This window comes from Pollachius pollachius (genome assembly GCF_949987615.1).
Source record: "Pollachius pollachius genome assembly, chromosome: 16".
Classification (NCBI taxonomy): Eukaryota; Metazoa; Chordata; class Actinopteri; order Gadiformes; family Gadidae; genus Pollachius; species Pollachius pollachius.
In genome coordinates, this window is record NC_136949.1 from 16,252,241 (window position 1) to 16,269,102 (window position 16,862).

The 16,862-nt window shown below is 43.0% G+C and overlaps 1 protein-coding gene across 1 annotated transcript in view; it reads right to left on the reverse strand.

Moving 5' to 3' along the window:
• Nucleotides 1-303: 303 nt before the first annotated feature.
• The window catches only part of nmbr (neuromedin B receptor), a gene marked incomplete at both ends in the record, with an annotated part of 35,317 nt that continues 18,758 nt past the window's right edge, over nucleotides 304-16,862 (reverse strand). Inside the window, 2 exons of the mRNA XM_079753204.1 lie at nucleotides 304-472; nucleotides 5,814-6,052. Of these exons, the coding sequence (XP_079609330.1) occupies nucleotides 304-472; nucleotides 5,814-6,052 (408 nt within the window). The remainder of the gene's footprint in view (nucleotides 473-5,813; nucleotides 6,053-16,862) is intronic.

A 16,862-nucleotide genomic window follows, 5' to 3' on the forward strand; every position in this document is an offset into this window, starting at 1 on the left:
TACATGTTTGTTCCACTGAGTTCCTTGTGGCTCTGGTTCCAGGACTTTCTCACAACCATGCTGAAGCATGGACTGTTGGTTGACGTTGGAAAGAGAAGGTTTCCTTGGACTAGAAGTGTTTATTCACTGTTTGTCAGTGGGAGATTGTTTCTGCTTTTATTTTTCAGTGTAGAATGCGAGATGTCAGTTTGGCCAGTAAACCCGATGAATTGACTTCGCCGTTGGCGGCAGTGCAGCGCGTCCCTCTGAGGCCACTTATCCCTTCCTAGCTCGCGTACTCTTAAGTGTACTCGCAAGCGTACTTCAGAGAGCCTCCTCCGATCTCTGGCAGCCTCCATTGGTGACATGCACTGCTGCCGTGACGACGGCGGCGGGCGTGGTCTTCTTGATGGAGGTGAGGCGGATGTGGGAGGTGCTTTGCAGGTAGCTGGCCTGGCGCTGGGGGTGGGGCACCCGGCCACACTGCAGCTGACTGGAGGACCAATGAGAGACATGGGGAAAAGGACCTGATTACCATACAGTCAAACAACCAACTCAATAATACCAAACTTTGTTTATAGAGCACCTTTATACAAATATTACAAAGCTCTTTATAGTGAGAACAATAGCACATGACATGGCAAGAACCCAACACACAAAACATCTATCATCTATTATATTCAAGTCATTCTAAAAATTATCTCGTATTCCAACTCGGTATCCCGCGATTTCGTGCTCATGCGCACAAACGTTAATCTATTGAATCGTGTCCCAGAGCACCATTGTCCGACTTTTTTCGTGCTACACAGAACGAAATGCAAACCAATGCATTCTGAATTGGAGCGTTTCTCTGATGTTTTCATGCTACACAGAATGAAATGTAAACCAATGCATTTTGAATGGGAGCGTTTTTCAGACGAGAGAGAGAGTGTGTGTGCAGACAGTACAGTGCACCCTCTAGTTATATGTCAATATCTCCAATTTTTTAAGCAGACCTCCTCAAAAGCTGAAACGAACGTGCTCCACAGAACGCGCGTTTCTCAGACAATTACGTGCTCCACAGAACGAATCGAGAGAGAGAGAGGGAGAGAGAGAGAGAGAGAGGCTTCAGAAGGGGTGTGCGCAGATAGTAAACTCTGATTTCCCCGTTTTTTACAGCAGACCACCTCAAAAACATTTTGTTCTCATGCTCACGAAAAGTAATCTATTGAATCATGCCCCAGAGCACGATTGTCTGACTTATTTTGTGCTACACAAAACGAAATTTAAACCATTGCCTTTCAATTAGGGTTATTTTCTTCGACCACAGAAGGAGTGTGCGCAGATAGTACAGTGCACCCTCTACTTATGTATGTGTCAAAACAACAAATGCATCAAAGGGTAAATGTAGTGTATTAGGGATAGTCTGATTTCCCCGTTTTTTTTCTAACGTGACTAATTGTTGCTAGACAGCAGGTGAAAAAACTACAACGTTTGCCAAGCCAAAAGAGCGTTAATCGCGAGATAAAAAAATGAACGCCGTTAAAATTGGTTTGCGTTAACGCCGTTAATAACGCATTAAACTGACAGCACTAATATATATATATATATATATATATATATATATATATATATATATATATATATATATAATATATATATATATATATATATATATATATATATATATATATATATTAGTGCTGTCAAGCGATTAAAATATTTAATCGCGATTAATCACATTAATGTCATAGTTAACTTGCGATTAATCTGATTTATCACACATTTTTTTCTATTCTAAATATCCCTTGATTTCGTGCTACTAGCCTTTTAGTGATATCAGAGTGTTGAGAAGGACAGTAAGAAGAGAGACCCGCAGTGAATTCAACCCGGTGCACTTGACATCGGGTAGGTGCATGACAGTGGTAGGCCTACCGTAAAACTTCAATAGCCCAGGCTTTTATTTGTTTCAATCACTGAACTGAACTCTTGCTCAACAAAGATGGGAAATACTATAACATTTATTATTTAACCCCCCCCCCCCCACACACGGCGGAGTGGTAATCAGAAGAGTCAGGAGAATTCCCGGCGGTCACATATATTATATATATAACAATATCGGTTTATAAAAGTTCCTTGCAGCGCCGTCCGGTGTGGGTACCGGATTGACTCGGCTGCCAGATCGACTCGGGGTCCTAGATGCGCAATAATGACGCACTTCCTGTAAACGCTGTCTTTTAAATGCGCACGCGCGTTTCATTCATTCCCATGTTATTCTCAATTACTAATGATCTCCTTTTGTTTTCTAATCTATGAATAATAATCTAATGTACAAATTATTGTTGCCTATACTTGGGTAATATATAAAAGAAGAATCGGTTAACTCCATTCACTGAACGGGGCGATCCACTTTATTTCCAGCGCTCCCAATACGTCAAGTGTCGATACGTCATCTGTAAGCGCAGGACCCCGAGTCGATCTGGCAGCCGAGTCAATCTGGTACCCACACTGGCAGCCTGAGCTGTGCGCCTGCAAACTCTCACTCACTCAACAGACGCAACTCACAAACTGTCAACATCGCAACCAAGTCGACTCTGTCTAGAGGGGAGTAACTGAGCGGCCCCTCCACAGCACTTATATATATATACGAGTGCTGTCAGTTTAACTCGTTATTAACGGCGTTAACGCAAACCAATTTTAACAGCGTTTTTTTTTTTTCACCTGCCGTCTAGCAACAGCTAGTCACGTTAGAAAAACTACAGCACCATACCGGATCTAGCTACACCGGAAACAAAACAAGCACGCCGCACAAACTTGTTGGGGCAAGCAAGGATACGGAGCGGATGAAAAACGCCTTAAAAGTGTGCGTTAGTGTTTGTGTGTCACTCTGTTGACAGTTGACAGTTTGTTGTGTCTGTTGACTGAGATGTTGCGGTTGAGGTAATAACTTTCTCTTACGGTGTTTTTTCAGAGAAAGAAAGAAATAGGTAGGGCCGTGACAGGCAGTTAGGGCCGATAGTCCACTGGGTTTGCATTAGCTTTTGTTCAGTCGTAACCCCCCCTTCATTCTTAGTCAACCAGAAGAAAGCTCTCCAAACGATTTATTTTCCGAGGTCTTGGTTCACAAAGTTGATAAAGTTATTAAAGGTTGAATATAAATGTTTTTTTGTGAACCATTGGGTGACGTTGAAGTGTGTCTATGGAGTCAACTGTTGAACAGAGGGAGTGATTCAAACCAACAGCGCATGCTCACGGCTCGACCCCACCAAACGCGTAGCAGCACTCCACGCTCTCTAGTGGCTGCTCGTGCGAGCTTACCACTTCGTTGATGAAAGTGCTTAAAACCAGGCAATGATAAGTCTGTATGGTCCGCCATTAATAACTGAATGTTGATTGTCCAATTGCATGATCGCACGCATGCTGCAAGACGCGCTCATTTGCATAAAGCTAACTGAAGTTAAACTTTTGTCCTTCTCCTTCATGCGAGCAGTCTCTCGGCCCTCAGTCTCTCGGCCTCGGACCACGTCGTACTGAGCAGGTGCTGGCTGACCGGGGCTGACCGAAGCGCGGCGGGACTGCCTAAGAAATGTAATCGTTGAGTTATAAGAAGCCACTTCAACCTCCAGACGCCTCTCTCTCTCTCCTCCCGCCAGCTGGCTCTCAGGACGCTCAGAGCAGGGCTGTAAATCTGCCTTGAACCAGAGGGACACAAAGGCTGTGCCTGAAACCTAATCGCTATATAGTGACCGCTACATATGCAGTGTGCACACGATACCAGATCTCACCTCCTCCCCAACGTCTGGGGAATACTAAATGCAGGTTAGAAAGAACGACGAGAACGGCTGCTTACAGACCTACAACCGTTACACTTAACAGGAAATTACACCTTTCCCTCCCCCATTCCCCTCTGTAGTGAAATAAACTGGTGAGATAGCAAATCCCTTGGTAGCATGGGGAGAGCTTTTAATACATTGAAAATGGATGTCCGGAGAAACGTTACATTACTTTGTTCTGTTTGTGGGCTCAGTCCAGAAGAATGGGGAAGTCCTTAACAAAAGCGACTTTTGTTAAGGACTTCTAACCCAGGACAGGAAAGAGGCATTTCTATGACAGTGTTTACACACACACAACTTCTGCATGTCCTCACATCAAGGGATCGCCCTAAAGGCTTTGGATCTTTTAATTCTCTAATTGTAACCACCCAGTCTTAGTAAGAGAACCTTGGAGAATGTCCCCAGTCTCTGGCTGGGTGACATGTTCAGACACTGACTTGTGAGTCTACGATATGACATTGTTTAGGGAACTGGTATGGCAGGGAATAGGGAATTTGACAGAGATGGAGAGAGAGAGGGATGAGAGGAGTACAGAGAGGAAAGTGAGAGAGATAGAGATAGAGTGAGAGAGGGAAGAGACAGAGAGATAAGAGAGAGGTAGATAAAAGAGGGAGAGAGATAAAGGGGAAGAGAGGGAGAGAGAGGGAGAAGATAGGGAGAGTGAGAAAGACAGAGAGGGGAAGAGGAAGAGAGACAGAGAGATGACGGTGAAATTAGAGAGATAGAGAGAGAGGTAGGTAGGTAGGTAGGTAGGTAGAGAGAGGGAGGGCTAAAGGTAAGTAGAGCAATTTGCGAGAGCAAATTGATTTGTATGATTGAAGTATGAGAAAGGGTAACACACATTTCCTGCAGAAACTGCAGTGTGCTGAAGTGCAAAGTGAGGTTGAAAATATGCTTGAATAAAGCAAAGAAATGTTGAATAGCTTAATCAAGTTAAGCGATTTGAACAGAGTTCAAAAGTTTAATTGGAGTAAACAATGTAAACATGCACACCATTTAACAAATGTAAAATGGCTGGAAACAAATAAAGTGAGAGAGTTAAAGTATAGAGAACAAATAGCTAAACTGATCAAGTTTGCAGAAAGGAATAGCTTAAGTCAAGTGAAACGTTTTTAACACAGCATGTCGTTAAAAAGTGAAGATTATAACTACATTAGCATTTAGCACACAACCGGATATGTGCGGAAGAACCTAGCCTCTAGCCGTATAAACAGGGGTCGCCACACACAACGCCTGATGCACAACAGGTATATCTCCAATCGATGAATCATTGTAGCGCCAGTGAAACAAGAAATACCGTCACAGTTGAATCTTTACATTATGGTTTCTAGGTTACATATTGACATTGTTAGGCTTGCAACGTCCAAAATGGTTAGCTTTTGTGATAGCTCTTGTGGGCAAGGGCAGGTGGAATTCTCACGCTCTAAACTCAAAGGGCTCAACGAAAGGAAGTGAGACCAACTAAAAATATACAAGCAGGTTTTTAACCGTTCAATCTTAGGTTTAAATGATATTGAAAATGATCTGTTTGGATATATTTAAAGATCAAAGTATGTTGATTTGTTAACTTTTGAACAAAGTTAAACAGTTAAAAGTGAACTGAGTTGTGCAGTCTGAAGTAGTTGAAGTCTCAGAGGGATACATTGCCTTACATTATAAAGTTTAACCTTCAGAAGGTAGTTTAGAAATATTTAAATTCACAGGTAGCAGCAATCGATTCAAGCTAATTTAAACATTTTAAAAGTGGAAGGGAGTCTCTAGGTCCAACATTGTGGAGGTGGTTAGGTCCCAGGGTTTGTAGAGAATACTAATGAAAGAAAAATAAAGCCTAAGAATAACAATTGTTGAGGGCTGCATGCAGCCCTCACCTCATTACACAGACAGATACTCCTGGGTTGTCTGCCAAAGCCGAGACACCGATTTAAATTCCCTTTATGGAAGGTAGACTCCGAAGGTGAATGAGCTGGGACACAGGGGAGAGCCAGAGACACTGATGGGTATAGCGAGCTCATGAGGCTCTACCTGTTGAAGTGCCGTCTGAAGCTGTCGCTCAGCAGGTAGAGGGCGAAGGGGTTGACGCAGGACGAGGAGAAGCTGAGTACGCGGGCCAGCAGGCTGATGACCAGGTGGGCCAGGGACAGGTCCATCTGCTGGTAGTGGAAGGAGCGGTACATGTACAGCACATGGTTGGGGAACCAGCACAGCGCGAACAGCCCCACGAACACCAGCACGATCTTAGCCAGACGCTTCCTGGTCTCCATCTGATAGAGGAGGTTGGAGGAGAGGGTGATAGAGATACAAGCGAGGGGTGGAGGAGAGGGGGATAGAGATACAAGCGAAGGGTGGAAGAGGGGGAGGGGGATACAGGGTAGGGGGGGAGGAGAGGGGGAGAGATACATGGTAGGGATGGAGGGAGAGAGAGAATGTGCAGATGAGGGAGGGAGTAAGAGGAGGAGAGAGAGAAAGCAAGGCGGGAGAGCGAGACAGAGGGGAGGAGAGGGAAGGTGGAAGGGGAGAAAGAGGGGGAGACAGTTAGGGAGAGAGGGGAAGGGGGGGAGGAGGAAGAGAGAGACAATGGAGGACAATTGGGTTAATATGTAATGTTCACACAAAACGTCCACGTGGAGTGTGTGTGGATGATGGCTGGTTTAAGCAGCCTCACCTAGGCCGGCTGGGTGGGGCTGCACACCTGTCGTGCATTAAGCTATCAACAGGTTAAACCAGCCATCACCACACAGACTTAGGGAGAGACCGCCTGCATAGAGCAACATCTGTCTGTAACATCATACTCAACCACTACAATAAGGGTGGCCTGTGGCATGGACATTGCGTCAGTGTACACATTTAAATGAAATCTTACCTAGAAGTGTTTATATTGTGTATGAAGAGGTTGCTACACATTAAGTACTCTTAGTAGAGAATTACCTTTTTAAGTAAGTTGAGTTTCAGGCTTCCTCAACAGCTTCCTATACAAATGTATGCAAATAATATACAATATCATGAAATACGATTAAAGTAAAGAGAGGGAGGGATGGGCAGAGTGCAAGCGAGAGAGAGACAGTCTGACAGAGAGAAGGAATTTGAGATGATGCACAGTCAGACAGCAAGAGAAGGAGGGAGTGAGAAACAGGCGGGAAGAAAGAGATATACAATGTTTGTGTGTTTAAGAGAGAGGGGAAGAGAAAGAGAGAGAGTTACAGAGTGGGAGAGAGAGGGAGGGAGAGAGAGAGAGAATATGCGAGAGAGAGGAAGATGGAGAGACAGGGGGAAGAGAGAGACAGCCATTGACAGGACGAGGAGATAAGTGAGATGGTGGAACGTAGATATGGAAGTTAAATTAGTATCGTGCTGGGGGTATCTTGGCTGGAGGGCTTCCTGTTACTCAGAAATGAAGCCAATCAGAGACCCACAATCCACCCCTATACATTCCCAATCAAAATCACAGTATGGTATAGTAGTACACAATAGTATATCTGCACATACAAGGGAAGTGACTTGGTAAGGACGGAGCCTAATATAAATAAAAAAGCAAACAATTAACAAAATAATCAACCAGAAGAATTCAAGACAAATATGAATTAACATTATTTACATACTCAATTTTTAATAACTATAATTGATGTAGCCGTTGGAACGCAATGAGAGTAATAGAGGCTTTAAAATTGGTATTAATTCTAATTATAGACTTTAATTTGAATAAATATAAATGATCTAGAAATACGTATTATGTGTGCGTGCGTGTGTGTGAATGTGTGTTTTTGTGTGTGTGAGTATGTGACAGTCTTGCTTGTGAGCCAGGGGAGTCCAGCGGTAGCTTGGTTATCCACAGACCTGTGGCCTTGAGGCTGGTCAGCACGAGGCCTCAACGTTCCTCATTACCACAGATGTCGTGGCAACTGGTTAACTCATTCATTTCTCTGTTGTAATTATAGTCTTTTTTTTATATGAGGTATTTTTCTTGGGCGATATTCAGAAGTATCAGAAAAATTGTGATAAAAAATCAATAAAAGTGTGATACTGGCACAGCTAAAATATTGGAACGATTTCATATCCATTCAAAATACCAGGCGTATGTGTGAAATAAACCACTTCTCAAACACCATTCCTCCATATTAACTTTGCCAAAACATCTAGCTTCGGCAATAGGTTAGCCAAGCCTTGATTAAGATGGGCAATGAGTGCAATTTCTTTATTTCTTTTAGAGCATTTGATTTATTGGCGTCGACACTGGAGTAGTGGTGCCTGGAGATGTTGGTATACTCTTAATTCTCTAAAGCGCCCCATCCAGCAAAGGATTAATGTGCTGTGTTATAAACAGTGACATGTGAGACTACTCTTGCATATTTAGTTCACCTAAAAATAGACCAGTAGTATTGTATGCACTTAACTTCTGCTGCTTGGCTTCAGGGATTAAAGATCATTATGAAATCCACATTGGCCACAGAAAAGGGGCAGATTTTGCAATAAATACTGGCCCACAGACTACAGGGTGAGAAAACTAATTGTTAAATTTGAGTGAAATATTTCTTATTCCTTAGTCCATCCACACATGAAAAATGTACAACTATTCTCTCAGCTTCTAAGTAGTCTAGGGACCAGTCATTTATTTTGTATTTTGTTTTACTGTCTTGTGCAACAGATAGTGTAGGCTAGAGTGTGCAACCATTATAAAATTGGCATTATTTATCTGGGTGCAGTTTGCAAATATAACTGGTCCTCCACAGCCTCCTGCATGCATATAAGATATATTCAAGGTTAGGTAACCATGGTGATTCAGTTCGACATTAGTACATTTTTTACCCTGCCCTAAACAATAGCCTTACTTATGTGCAATTAAACCGGAACTGTCTCCTGTTTTAAAGCAGACATTTCAGACACAGCCAGCCAAACTCACTGTTTAGGAGTGCATCCGGCTAGCTCTACAACAGCAACAAGCCGGTCAGACACTGTGTAGACAGTGGAGATATACTGGATGTGACCCAATACAGGTTGAAATGACTTTCCATATGTGTATATTGGTGGAAACTATCGCAGACTTGAAGAGCATCTACAAAATGAGTACACGAGTTGAGTTTGTTGAGATTTAGATTGGCTTAGATTAGAGTTTGTTGATATTTCATCCCTAATACCCACCATTTGTGAACTCCTGATTGATTCTATTAAGGAATTCAGCCGGTTCTCTCTCTCTCCCTCTCTGAAGAGCCAATATCAATGCTTCCTCCCGCTCATGATCATGTTTTCATAATCAATGTGCTGCATGCAGCTCTACATTTAAATAAGGTTTGACCCATTTTATATAGATGAATTTTAAAATAATAATTCAATCAATGTTGATATTGGGGGGGGGGGGGGGGGGGTCGCCTCACCGCAATATCTGTCAAATCTGCATTAAAAACTCATTCAGACCGTTTGCTGGCCGTTTTGCCGTTGTTATTTCCAACAGTCTCACTTCGAGAACGTCAAATACCAACTGTTGCCAAAGGCACTTTAGCTGACGGGAAAGGTACCCTCCGGCGTCGTCTGCAGATGGAGAGAGGGTTCAATTCACTACAATGTAATGCCATCCCGTCGATGTTTGACGTTCAGAGCGGGTGCTCCAGCAGCCCATTCACTCCTGTATTAACCCGACTACGGCTCTAATAGACGCTGTGAGCATTGGATAGTTTATAGGATATTTTTCTGTGAAAATGGTGGACACACTTTTTATTCTAGGTGGAAAATATGACATTTTAGTCTAGTTACGCCATTAAAAGTGTTTATGTAAAAACAAATTAGCGAGAAATGTGCATTTTACTTTCATAATCATCGCTCTGTGAATGTGAAGGCTGTTTGGTTTGATAGTTATGACTAAGAATATTTCAGGTCTCGACAGAAATATAATAACATGGTTGCTATGATGGTTGCTATTGACGCTGAAACCAGCCGCTCGCATGCCGTTCAAATCATGGCTATAAAACCATTGTCCTTGCTGTTTATGTGATTTTATGTAACCGTGTAATGATGTTATTTTATTTAACAACTTTAAAAAATACTTTAAGCCCTGAAGGAAAAAACAATTCACCGCCGGAAGTCGGGACGGCCCATGCAAGTGAACGGAGCATTCCACAGCATTGAGAAGAGCCGTGTACGGAAGAGGATTAGGGCTAAATTCTGACTTTACTCTCAGACTTCTGACTTTAAACTCAGAATTCTGACATTAATCTCATAATTCTGACTTTAATCTCAGAACTCTGGCTTTAATCTCAGAATTCTGAGAAAAAAGTCAGAATTCTGACTTTAAAGTCAGAATGACTTTAAAAAGAACTGGCACTAAAACAACACATGTTCCAGTTTCACTTACCAAAAGGTGAGTGAAACTGGAACATCTTCTGGAACCCCTCGAATCCGCAAGAAGTCGCTAAGGGAAAACATCTTGGCACAAGTAAGCTAGGGCAACTGGCTGCTCTGCGTGTGGTTTTCTCCTACTGCATAAAGCAAAGTGTCTCTCCCACGGAGCTTGGTCCTTACAGGTAGTTCTGACTTTAAAGTCAGAATTATGACTTTTTTCTCAGAATTCTGAGATTAAAGTCAGAATTCTGAGATTAATGTCAGAATTCTGAGTTCAAAATCAGAATTCTGACTTTAATCTCAGAATTCTGAGAATAAAGTCAGAACTTAATTCTTTTTTTTATGAGTGGCCCTAATCCTCTTCCGTAGCCGTGTAATAAAAAAATTAAAAAATATATACAGATTTATTTATTTATTTATTATATACGGAGACCACCAGACTTCCTCGAAGCAACGAGAATGGTCTATTCAATTCAAGATGGGAGTATAGGGATATAGTGCCATATCGTCAATATGAATTTCATTCATAGAATTTCCGAGAGGATGGTCAATTGTCAGATACCGATCTTGTTATAACGATAATTGAATAAAAGCTATGGTCTACTTATAATATTATAACTAAATAATTGTATATTTATATATATAATATATATTTTAATATTTAATTAATTAAATACAATAACGGCTTTAAACATGTGACATTGAACCCCCCCTCTCCGTCTGCAGACGACGCCGGAGGGTGCCTTTCCCGTCAGCGACCGACGCTAAAGTGCCCTTGCCAACAGTCGGTATTTGACGTTCTCGGAGTGAGACTGTGTTGTTTTTTTCAGTTTGTGATCTCATCGTAGTCCCTTCCAAACTGTTGAGGAGTTGTTTTCTGAGAAATGATCCAGTTTCTCTGAGCAGTTTGTCCTCCTCGATCGCATGGCCAAAGCAAACTGTCTGAGCCTTGCTGTGATCCCGGGTTTGCTATAACTCACTACAGCTGTCCCCACAGACCCCTCTGTGTGACGTCCCAGCCTCTGTGTGTTCCTCCAGCCTGCTGGAGGCCGTCTTAATAGTGTCCCCAGTTCCTCAGCCGCTTCTCTGCGGCTCAAATTCTTTGGTAGGGTGTTTAGAAAGCGGTCGTTTCTGGCTATACGCCTAGATGCCGGGGTCTTGGCGATCAGTCCTGCCTTGCCGTCGGGCTGGTGGTCCAACCCAGGCGACTGGGAACATGAAGGGTCCACGCATGAACACTATCCGACAAGATTCTCAAAGCTTTCTCCGGGGACTTTGCAAATCCTACCTCATGAGGGGGATGAGGCCCGCCTAGCATGGAGGACGTCATTCCCATTCATATTAGGAATAATTAACACGTTTGTGTTTATTTGTGTAATTCAGAATATGTTCGTTTCATCAGACTCCTTGTATTCTGTTCGATCCTTCATTTAGTTTTGCAGCGACACTTCAGGCCCACGCTGTTCCAAACAAGTTCGGTATTTTCTTCAGGAGTCACAGTGCAATCAGAGGAATGTATTCAACTATTGATCTATTTGTCTATTGATCCCGCCTAGAGACAGCGCTGCAGCCATTCCTATTGAACCAAACATTTCAAGCACCCTTTCAAGCCGGTGTCTTTGCAGGTTAAGACAAAAGGACTTTATAAAGTAGGAGCTCACTTAGTGTCCGAGAGAGCGAGGCAGAGAGAAAAACTGAGGATGATAGAAGTCCATGGACGGAGAAATTACGAGATTTAAAAACTCAGACGCATTGTACATATTGTTGTGAATAATTTGACCACTTAGTATTTCCTAGCATAAGCCACCACAACACATTGTCATCATCCCAAATGTTGGTATGTAGAAAGAGACAGAACAAAAACAAGAGAGAAAGGAGAGGGAGAGAGTGAACTGATATTGATGAGGATTTGCACCCGAAAAGGTTAGAAATATCAACCATGTATGTGCTAACCCTCTCCTCTAGTTTTGGCCTAAGGCTTTGAAACACCTACACACAGGCATTGTGTGAAAAAAAAGAAAACCACACACACACACACACAATTGTACATACTCACAAACATACACACACATACACACCGACACACCGACACACACACACACACACACACACAAACACACACACACACACACACACGTGTACATACGCACACACAGACCCCACTCACACACACACAGGAAGACTCCCTGTAAAGTAAAAATAACACACACAGACACAAGACAAACACATCATCCTCTCAAAGGTCACCCCAGCGCTGGTAGTGCTTTTGCGTGTCTCTGAGAGTGTATAAAACAAACGTTGCACTCCCCTGGAGCACCGCTTCTCCCTCCCTTTGCACCGATGTCCAATAGTAACCAAACCCTGAAGGCTTTGAAAGGGGACAGGAACCCACGATGAGTTACCTTAGATACACACTCGTACTACAGCGGTCTGTGAGCGCTACGATGTGCATAATGATCCGAGGACGTTCCAGATGACCCAGACACTAAGAGAGGGATGTGTTCTTCTGTTCCTGACATCAACTCTCCCTTAATCCTGAACCACGACACAAATTTAAATTATATGTTTGCAGTGCCAAAAAAGGCTTTGCTTATTAATATTTTAAATTTGCCACAAGACTTAACACTAACAACATCACAACAATAACAACCGCATCACTGTGTACAGCCAGCAGAGTTTTGGGATGTAGCCTTGTTGTTGAGTAGACGTAAAATATTTATATAAATATTAAATGCTGCTGCCGGCTTCAGTTTCATTCCTCCGCTCCTATAATGTTTCAATACAATTTTATTTCTAATTACGTTACTTTGTGAAAACAAGGTTATGCCGAGGTTATTTCCGTTTTGTTTTTCCAAATTGACTAGACCCGAAAAACACTTCAGATTCTCATCCATAAACGCTATGTTATAAAAACGCTTGCTATGTTTAAATTCAAGGTTTAATAACTCTGGAGTTTGCCGAGATCATTTCTGTTTTCGTTTTTTTACTAATCTACAGGACCTATCGACCAATTTTGATTCTTATACAAATAAAACAAATAATGCTGAGATAATTGATCAGAGTTTGAAATCCAAATTGTATAAATCAAATAACTTAACTAATGAGAAAGCATTTCTTGGCAGGAAAAATGAATCCTGGGTAACACAGCAAAAAGTTTCCATTTCCCAAGATCCTGTCTGCCTGGATATCATGGGTATAGATTCAATTAGTTTGTCAGTGATGCATCATGGACTTTCAAAGTGGAAGAGTCGGGAGAATGGATATATTTTGCATGATCCTCTCTGTCTGTACATCTGGGTGATAGATCCAGTGAGTGTCAGTGATGCATCATGGAAAATAACTTCAGCAATCGACCGATTTGTTCTATTTCCCATGATCCTCTTTGTCCGGACAGGGGGGGTATACATTGAGACTGTGCTTCTGCGTGTGCGTGGTGTGGAGGCCAGCCAGTGCGAGGTGGGTTGTTTGTGGGGCGAGGGATCGACGAGAGAACTTTCCACAAGGATCCTGATTGGAAGAATCCATTGGTGGATTACACTATCTTAGTTGCCTTGTGTGAACGTCCATACTTTATGTGGTTTTGAACTTTATCACAAACCTGATGATCACACACACACACACACGCACACGCACACGCACACGCACACACACACACACACATAACAAATCTACACACAATTACAAAAACACAGACACAAACAGACCTATACGCACAATTCCCCGCAAACAATTACATTCTCTTTCAAACACACATTCTCCCAATAGCAGATGGAGGGAACGGCCCCAGAGGGGCCGTGCGTTGCCAGCTTCCATTATAAACACATTACAGACAGAGTGGCGCCATTACCGTGAGCCTGCATCACGGCTGCCAGGCCCGGTGCGCCCGCCGCACCACGGGACCCACGGGACCCCCGGGACCCCCGGGACGCCTCATTGGCTCAATCCCCGCTCACATCTGCATGTGATCCAGCATATTATGCCTCTCTCTCTCTATCTACAGTCGAACACTTTTAGAGCAGTACTTTCTTTGGGGGGGGGGGAGCCAGGGCAGGAAACCAAAAGCTGCAAGGGGGCCGAGCCACGGCTTGTTTCCTGTTTAGTCTCTAAGATATTCTCCAGAAGAAAACTAAATTCCCACATGTGGACGATGCTTGAGATGCAGGTTTTAACACGTGTTTAAAAAGGGGCCAGTCAACATTAAGGGCATTTAGCATAAGCTTTTTTCAAAGCAACTTACCACCGATCATACACAGACGGCGGAGTCACCCATGCAAGGCGACAGCCAGCTCCTTGTGAGTGTATCTTACCACATCACATATTCACATGCAACCGAGTGTTTACAGGTGGAGGAGGGGGGTGTAAGCTTTACTTATAACAGCCCTTTATACCAATTGTTGTTCTGAAATGGTTGCGCGAAGGATTCTGGGACATCTTGCGAAAAACGTGCAATAAGGGCTTCTAACATAAGTCTAGCAAACACACACATTGATTGGACAATCACCATCCCGCCACTAGTGGTTGGGTCATGTTGAAATAAAAGTCCTGGATTCAGACACTTCTATCAGCGAGGCTGGGAGCTGTCCCAGCAGGGACTAGAGAGGATGCAGCACGCTGCCTCAACCTCAGCAGTGTGTAACACTCCAGAACACTGCACAGAAGTCATGAGTGGGGAAAGCTGTTTCACTGCCCACATGACAGCCTGCAGGCTGAGAGGGGCCGGCCTGTTATTATGAACTATAATCATTCTTCTGTTCTTCTGCAGTTCTGCCATGTCACCTGTTGCCCAACCTGTTTTCTTTTAACATTTATTTTCGTAGTAGGAAACGCAAATGGGACTCCAAGAATCTCCCTTTTCTTTCGAGTCACAATGTTGAACTATACAAACTAAGTTGCCCTGACCTGAACAGGCTCAGAAAACAAAGATTGCATCAATCGTCATATGATTCCACACTTTGCATTGGAAGTGCGGGCACATGCAATCACTGTTTTTCCATAGAATCAGACATGCAAGCAAAACAAACACATCACATTACATCCTCACTATTGTTCTGATTGAAGCTCACTCCTCTAAAACACACACACAGCCTGCACTTTGAATCATTTATGTGGCAGCAATTTTTGCTCCATTCCTTTCTGACAGAGGTTTGTGAGCGACGGTCGGAGCGCACAACTGATTTGTCATTGGTTTGATTTTTGTGTATTTGATTTTTTTATTATTTTTTTTGCCACTGGCGCACCTGGTGGCTGACTGCTTTGTTATACTGGAGCAAACGTTCTCCTCCTGCTGCTGTCGGGGATCATCTATCAGGTATGTTTCTTGTGTCTGAGGTCCTGGGTTCAAATTGAGTTGGACGTTTACACACATACAAAACTAATGTGGAAGTGGTGAAGACACACACACGTACACATGGTCAGAGAGAAAATGTCACACACACAAACACGTCGGGCATGCACGCATGCACAGATGCACACACACATACACACATTGGAAAAGGAGGCACATGAATGAACAAGCCGAGAAATGATTCTATGAATAGGGAAGTGAAAAGATCCAAGCCTCAGAATTCCTCTGATTGCGGCCATTGTTGCTCTTCTTCCTTTCCGCTTTCTGTAGATCGGATATTTCAGACCAGGCACAATAATTGTTTTCCCTTATTTAGTTTCTTTCTCTGACTACGATTTTTTTCTCTTCCTTAAAATGTCTATTTCTCTTTTTTTAAATTACGTAAGGAAATGGGTTAACTGAAGCTACTGGCCTAGTGCCGAAACGAAATACCGAAATGCTCATTTCAGTTGATTAAACCAGACATTTGTAGTTAGGCGATCGTTTTTCTTTTGCTGGACACCACTGGGATTTCGGAAAACCAAAAACCAATAAAAAACAATGCTCACTTCGGTCTCAATCTATCCCCAGAATTTCAAGAAGGGAACCACAAATTATCCTCCCACTATTGTCAACACAGATTTATTACCTGCGATACGGAAATTTCCTGGAATTAAGAAGAGTTAAAGTAATTAGAAAGGAATTGAAAACGTTTTTGTCACAAATGGGTGTGTTATGCATTCATCAAAGATTGTGTTACAAACACTTTCATGACGTGGGTCCCTTGAGTCCAGCTGGATGTGTTTTAATGAAGGTATAGGTACCTTCATTAGGTAGTCTACCTATACCTAATGAATGTCCCCCCTCTCTCAAACACACATACAGAGAAACATAGACACACACATAAAGACACACTTACACATGACATATAGTACTCTCATGTTCCTGAAGGAGCCTGTTGTAAACAATCGATAGGTGTTGAAAGCCAATTAATATCAGCCGGTCGTCAATACCCCATGTTCCCAATACAAGTTTATAGTGGCGCCGCTGAAGCTAACCTTTCACGCGTCAGCTGACAGATGATGATGATGTGGAGCAGACTCTGAGGATCTGCACAGGATTTAGCTACGGACGGTAACTCCACCGTGCTAATCCTGTTAATGCCTACTTTCACACACACACTCTCAGACACAGCCACATATATACACACACACATACACACGCACACGCACACGCACACGCACGCAGGCAGGCAGGTACGCACGCACTTCCACTCTCACACACACAAAGTCCCATACAGACAGACACATTACACACACACACACACACACACACACACACACACACACACACACACACACACACAAACACAAAGTCCCGTACACAGACAAACACACAGGAAATAAGCCTCTTCAAGGCCT